This window comes from Carassius gibelio, chromosome B18, assembly GCF_023724105.1.
Source record: "Carassius gibelio isolate Cgi1373 ecotype wild population from Czech Republic chromosome B18, carGib1.2-hapl.c, whole genome shotgun sequence".
NCBI classification, from domain to species: Eukaryota; Metazoa; Chordata; class Actinopteri; order Cypriniformes; family Cyprinidae; genus Carassius; species Carassius gibelio.
In genome coordinates this window covers 12,377,034-12,384,742 of record NC_068413.1, presented here as the reverse complement: position 1 = coordinate 12,384,742, position 7,709 = coordinate 12,377,034, and the positions used below count along the sequence as shown (strand labels likewise).

At 37.0% G+C, this 7,709-nt stretch overlaps 1 protein-coding gene across 1 annotated transcript; it reads left to right on the top strand.

Moving 5' to 3' along the window:
• Positions 1–334: 334 nt before the first annotated feature.
• ankrd34c (ankyrin repeat domain 34C) lies at positions 335–4,957 on the top strand. Its single transcript, XM_052581879.1, has 2 exons — positions 335–483; positions 1,626–4,957. The coding sequence occupies exon 2, from the start codon at positions 1,657–1,659 to the stop codon at positions 3,250–3,252; it is 1,596 nt and encodes a 531-aa protein (XP_052437839.1). The 5' UTR covers positions 335–483; positions 1,626–1,656; the 3' UTR covers positions 3,253–4,957.
• The last annotated feature ends 2,752 nt before the right edge of the window (positions 4,958–7,709 follow it).

Below are 7,709 nucleotides of genomic sequence, written 5' to 3'. Positions count from 1 at the left end.
TGCACAAGTCTGTCATACGGATTTGATTCCTAATCTCGATGTACATAAACTGAAAATAAATAAATAAAGATTTTGAAAAAAATTTTGTTTGTTTGTTTGTTTGTGCTTATCATGACAACATATGACAGGTTAACACCAGACCCGATTTATTTTTGTATATTCTGACGTCAATCAGATACACGTTTCATTCACGAAGTGAAAAGGGGGGAAGTTATTTATAACCTCAACGTCTTCGTGTGATTCTTGGGTGCGCAAAGAGGAATGTAGCGATTGGTCTCCTGCGTTTCAGCAACAAAAGCAGTGGGGCTGGAGCGTTGTGGCTGCACGGTAGGACTTTACCTAAAATAGGACAGTTCTGTTGGGTCTGAACTAAATAACTACACGAGCTGTGCTGAGAAACTATGCCTCTCTGTAGCTTGTAGAGAATATTGGAGAGCATTACTGTGGACTTACTCTACTATGATAAACCTGTGCGTCAACCAGGTAAGGAAATTGTATAACTTAATCTATTTAGGTGTCCACTTACCTTGGAAACGCATTAAACATTTGGACTAATTGTCTTATATTTTGCATTTTAAATGATTATGATGCAATATGTTTGATAATATTACAACGTAAAAATAAACTACATTTTAGGGAATTCGTAATCATATGCACATAAATACTTTTTAGCTAAACAGAAAATACAGTTGAATACGGAAATACCAACGTTCTGATTTACAAAGAGGTGGATTCAACTGCATATGGAATTATAACTTAGAAAATGATGAGAGAAGGTTTTATTTCCACAGCGCACATCGGAGATGTTTACTGATCTTTCTCATGCTCTCAGGACCATGGACAGAGCCAAATCGCTAACGCTGTGATTACCTGAAACGCAAATTAAAACACGCAGGATATTTAATTCATTCACACTTAACTAAAATGCATTATTAATCCTGTAATTCCGTCATACTATTTCCGTGTTCAAAAACACATACAATCAGCTAAGTTAAACCTGATTAAAACCCTTCTTTCTTTTTAATAAATCCAAATAATTTCAAACCGTTAACAAATTATAACAGTGCTGTGAATATATTGTTTGGATCGAGAACTTGAACAAGACAATTGAGGACGACTATTCATACCAAAGCAACTGCTTTAAAAGCAGCATATAAAATAAATGATCTACAGAAACAATAATAAATAAATAACCGATAAAGGTAAGATTTATTTATTTAATAACGTCGTTGAATGGAAGCATATCGTATTTCTGTCACTATATATTAAATTCTGATAAAAATATTTCGAAATATTGAGAACAGTCACTGATTAAATCAATTTAAAGATTCACATATAAGGAAATATGTTTTGATACGCAACACATTTCAGCAACAACACCCAAATTCAAAGTTGCATTTGCACCTGATCCACCTGTCACTCTAGCGTCTCTTCCAATAACTCATTCCTGCGCATTCAGTCTGCCACCTGGTGGCTCTCCAAAACAAACAGCCTAGTGATTCCATGCAAGGTTTAACACATCAACATCACCTTTCCTTATCTCTTAAATCTAAAGTGTTTGTGACATGGAAATGTCTCTGGGATCTGTTTGTTTGCTGTAGCAGCAGTCTGCTCTTGCCTTGCAGGACTGAGGCTGATTTGGGTCCAGTCTGAGTGATGGCTGACGTGATGGAGCTCAGGACAGATGGGAACTCTCTGCTGAAAGCAGTGTGGCTTCGGCGTATGCGCCTTACAAGGCTTCTCCTGGAAGGTGGAGCATACATCAATGAAAGCAACGATCGTGGAGAGACGCCACTCATGGTGGCCTGCATGTCCAAACACTCTGACCAGCAGAGTGTCAGCAAGGCTAAGCTCGTCAAGTACCTTCTGGACAACAAAGCTGACCCTAATATCCAAGACAAAGCTGGAAGGACAGCCCTTATGCATGCATGCAGCCACAGGGCAGGACATGAAGTGGTCTCACTTCTCTTGACCAACGGGGCTGATCCAAGTCTGGATGACCGTCATGGATCTTCTGCTTTAGTCTATGCTGTCAATGCAGATGATAAAGAAACCCTAAAAGTTCTCCTTGATGCCTGTAAAGCCAAAGGCAAGGAGGTCATCATTATTACCACTGACAAATCGCCATCTGGTACCAAAACAACCAAGCAGTACCTGAATGTCCCTCCTTCTCCAGAGTTGGACGAGAGGACCTCTCCAGCACCATGTGCCTCACCATCAGAGATAGACCTTCACGCATCCCCATCTCCCAGCAAAGAAGAGGAGAAAGACACCGTATTCAATTTTCAAACAAAATTTAAGTCCGCCTCAATCACAGCAGCCAAACTTCCCAATGGACTTACTTCCCCTAGTAAGAAGCCAGTGAACCCCAAGAGGGCTCGTCTACCCCAATTGAAGCGTCTACAGTCGGAGCCTTGGGGTCTGATTGCCCCCTCCGTCTTGGCGGCAGCAAATGAAGAAAGCAAGAGGGCTAACTCGGATGAAGATGTTGTCACAGGTGTCAACGGACTGAGCCTGTCCAAAAGAGGCACTTTGTCCCGACATAACAGCATGGATGGAAAAGATATCTTGTTTCCGATGGTGGGAGATCAGACCACAAAAATCTTACCAACTTCATCCCTTCCGACATCTTCCAAAGCCTCCTATGAGAGATCGCTGGCACAGCACCAGCCCCTAGCACGACGTAGCACTCTCCCAACAGAGCAGGAGGGCCCTGGAGCAAACCTGGGGCCAGTTAGCCTCAGAGACACAGTGCACCGGAGGAGACTGGGGAATGAACACTATGACTCAGACTCCCAGCTGTACTCAGATTCCAGCATGCTAGACTCTCCTAAGGCACCTCTGGAGAGGAGGAAGCTCAATACATCCCCTCTTGCTATGCTAACAGGCTCACGAGAGTCCTTGGACAGCAATCCCAGTACCTCTTCACCTAGCACAGCCAGATGCAGAGCACCTGGTCTACTAGAGCGGCGAGGCTCTGGAACGCTATTGCTGGACTATATATCCCACACCCGCCCAGGTCACCTTCCCCCATTAAACATCAACCCTAACCCTCCGATTCCAGATATAGGGGCAAGCAGCAAACCCTCATCCCCACTTGCAGCAGGTATCAGACTAATAGCTCCCGTAGCACCCAACTCACCAAAGAGAGGCAACCTCAGGACGAAGAAGAAGCTTGTGAGAAGGCACTCTATGCAAGTGGAACAGATGAAGCAGCTTTCAAACTTTGAAGAGCTCACTCATCAGTCATGAAACTCAGTCTATGTAGATGTAGCAACTGTAACATCATAAATATACGTCTGAGATTTTGGCAGATGGAAAACAGGTGGTACCTGTAATAGAATTTTAGGTAGTTAGCATTGAATGTAGCCATTTAGGGCAAAGGGATATTGTATCGAGATTTGGATCTGCTTGTTAGTTTCAAATAGCAAAAAGAGAATTTTTGAAAAAGCAACTGAATACTAAACTCTCTGTAATGAAAGAAAAAAATATATATAATCCAATGTCACAGATGCATAAATAGCTTATTGTCTATAAAAGGTATTCAAAGATGCAACCTAGCTGTTAAAGGTTAGTTTAGATTTAATATATGATGTAACGTTATAGTGGAAGCTTAGACAGTCACTTCCTACCATCCACAGAACTCATTTTCAAAACAAATGTCAGTGGAAATGGGATTTACAACAGTCACAAAAATACAGCAAAGAAATGTACAATTTTCCATTCCGCAACAGAGGTAGTGTTTGTCCTCTTGAAGAGCAGGTGAGAGAGTATGCTATTATTCTCTCGCGTATGAAGATTGAATTTGACAGCTTGACTACAGCTAGTTCTCAACACAAACAGAGACAGAAATATCTGTAAATCTTAAGATAAGTCTAGACATGTCTCCATGAGATTCATTAAGGCAGACAAGGAGAGTGAACACAAAACCATACTGTCAAAATGGAGCAGAGAGGTCACCAGATCATACCCATTAAAAGAGAGCATTCCATTGGCTCCTGATTATAATGCTGGAAGTCCTGCAAGAAAAGCTAATCTGGTTGTGAACTGTAGCAAGAAAAAGGCGATGCAAGAGATGTTTTTCTCTTGTCACTATACATACAATATGTTAGCTTTTAATGTTGATGTTAATAATGCCTCCGTGCAGATGTATCATTAAATGCATATCTTATCTAGAATATGTAAAAAATACTGACCATCTGTGAGCTAATTATTGGGGAATATGTATCTTGTAATTGATTACATCAGTTGCAATAATACATGCAACATTGCAAGTTTATTTATTACTTATTCCTTAAAGTAAAGATGATTCATAAAGTCATAGAGCCCTTAGTTAACCTTGCTAGGTTGGCAGTCTTTACGTATATAAAGTGTCAGTTCATTTTATGATAAGTCCAAGAGATTTAATGTTTGTAGCTAATTAGTGTATAGTGCCTTTGAGGGAGAGTAAAAGGTGTTCTGCATCACAGATGACTTATGATAAAATATTATTAAGCAGCATTTGAATCACAATATTAGAATCAGTACGCTGCAAGTAAGAAATCACATGACATGAAGTATAATGATGACTAGGTAATACTCCGATCAAGGTCTATCATAAGATATTTAGATCAAGTCTGTAGCGGAACATTCCTTGTGATAAACCAATGACCATTGTACAGACAAATGTGAACATAGGTATATCCATTTGTCAGCCAATGTTGTGTGGTAGAACTAATGTGCCCATTTTACTTTTTGTGCAAATGCAAAGTGCTTCAGATTCATTGCTGCTATAATGTTTAAAAGCCACTTGACTGCATAAGGCTGTCAAATAATAAATGTTCTGTAGTACTAGAGTTAGCTGGCTAACTCATCGCTCATTTTCCCTGAATTAAGACATTAAACATAAGCAATCAACAGATGCATTTAGATTTGGTCTGTGATTATTAAATGTGCCATAAATATATGGGTCACTATATATACCCTTCCACTATATATATATATATATATATATATATATATATATATATATAAATTAATGGTAATTTATAATTAATAACTGCTGACATTCATGCAATTCAATAGTAAAAAATGAAAAAAGTTCCATTTAAATTATTAATGAGCCCCAAATGAGACCACTTGAAAAGGTTTCATCACAGCTGTCTTATATTAAAACTGTGAGGCATACTATTGGTTGCGCTCTAGTTTACATTGTTTGATGCATAGTATTTTTGTATGTAGTTTCTTGTATATTTTGAATAAATGTCTGTGACAATCTGAACAATCTTACTGGTCTTTCTAATCGCAAAGTCTGACATTTCAAATGACTGAAAGCACCTGTTATGCTGAGCAGGACAGACCAATCGTTGCAGCATTCAGATCCCTAAAGGACCTACTGGTTTAGATTAGAAGCCTCTGTGGTCATAAAAAGTAAAAAATTGTATTTTAAATTGATTGTATATTTCAGGGATGTAACAAAGCAGACATTTCGTGAGAAAACACCCTTACATGTATTAGTTTCTTTTTCCAGATCTAATCCACTGTAGAATGTAAAGTCGTTGCCAATCTTAATAAAGTACATTAAGGGATGTACATTAAGGGATTTTTAGAAGATGCTCTTCCAAAGGTAGGCCTTTAGTTTTTGCTATACGTATTTGTTCAATAGTGAAGGAATGATACTAGGATGAAAAATGCACATGTAAAGCTAGAATGGGTGTTGCAAAAAAAATATGTCTTTAGCTGTTAGCTTGAACCAAGACATGTTCACCGACATAATTGCCACTAACTATCTTATTTATTTTTTGCTTGTTTTTTTCCACATCATTTTCTGTAAACTCCGAGTGTTGTGTGTTAAAATCCCTGGATAACCTTTTTGATATAAGGTTTAGCATTCTATATTTACGTTATAAATAATTGTTGACTAAGCTGCACCCTTTGGTTGTTCGAGTTCCTAAAGCAGTAATTCTTTAAATAAGTTGCTGTAAAATAACTAAATAACTGCTGTTTATTTAAACTGGGATGTTATAAACCACGATAACGAGATGTTTGTTACGGGTGATAAAGTGATACAAATAATCTAGCACAGACAACTAACAATACTGGATGTGTAACATAATACAAGAGAATTAAAAATATAACATATATAAACATTTTAGTATGTTACTTACTCGCAATAAACTAAACTGGAAACCTTTCCGTCATCTTCTCCAAAAAAATAAAAAAAAATAAAAAATAAAATAATTATAATGAGTTGTTACTGACCCCTGGTGGACATACAGTTTTAGCATCTTGACTCTAAATGGAAAATAAATACTGTAAAATGCAAATAAGATTATATGATGATCTGAACGTGACACAGATTTGAAATTTGTTCTTTCTATAAAAACTCACACAATTGAAACAAATAATATTGTTGGAATTATTACTTTTGCTAGACTATAGATTGAACTTTGTACTGTATATTGTCATGGTAAACATATATTATACTATTTTAACAATACATATACTATCTACAATATTTTAGTAATCCTCCCTAAACTAAAGCTTTCAGAAATACACGATTTAAACAAAATTAAACCAAATTATTATACTTACATTAAGTATTTAACTCCACCAGATGGCACTATACAAAATATATATAATAATTATTTGTATATATATTTTTTTTATTTAAAGATAATTTACATTATTTAAACATATTGTTTAATTAAGGCAATATAAACCTAAAATAATAAATACATAAATATTTTATTATCATTATTACTATAAAATATAGTCTGATGAAGACTGTTGTCTCTTTTGGTACATTGTTCTTTCTGCCATAAAATGTCATTATAACCACATGACAGAATGCTCTCATCAGTACCACACTGTTATGTTGTTCATGATTGTAAGTACAGAGCAGTAATTCAATGGCGGCGAACCAGTTCCAGCTGTGAAAATAATTGGATTTTTTTTTTTTTTTTGGCTTTGACCTATGCAGAGTGTGCACTGTAAGCAGACCAACACTGTAGAGTAAACAGTTCACTGTGAACTACACACGTTTCAGACCTCTAAATGATAACACGGGTCATGTTGACATATAGGTCAATGGAGCAATACTTGCATGCTGAATTTTAGAAATAGCCTAGACTTGATAACAAGACAGGCTATGGAATTTCTGTTTCCTTGTCAGACTCATGTGAAGTATTTGAGGAATTTGAATTTGAACATTTTTCCCCCATGACTTTGAATAGAATAAAATGTGAAATGTTGAGTTATTTGTCACAGAGCACAGATAGTACACTGATACTGTCAATGCTGTCTAATTTCAACAAGTATTGAGAGTGTAAATAAATGTGTACAATCTTACATATCTTACTTTTTTATTATATGCATATTAATTGCACACTTTCCATGATACATTAACAATTAGGCATAATTTACCAATAACAATTGATCTGAAAATGAACAAAACGTATGATGTTATTTGTCAACAACACGGATATGCAGTATAATTTTAAAGATACAATCACTCAACCTTCAACGACTCAGAGACTCAGCTTTTGCACCTTGAAGTGACCTGCAGTAGCTCGACGACGCATGCGCACAACCAGACTGCGCACCTCCCACTCCTTCACTCAGTATGGTAACCCAACCCGTCTAAAATTAGCGGGGCTGCTCAGCAACCAGACCTCGGAATGTGAAGAGGTCATCTGCCTGTTCTGTGTCGTTTGGAAAGCCTATTAAAC

Excerpts from the sequence above, each read along its gene's own strand:
- ankrd34c (XM_052581879.1), top strand. The coding sequence starts at position 1,657 with ATGGCTGACGTGATGGAGCTCAGGACAGATGGGAACTCTCTGCTGAAA.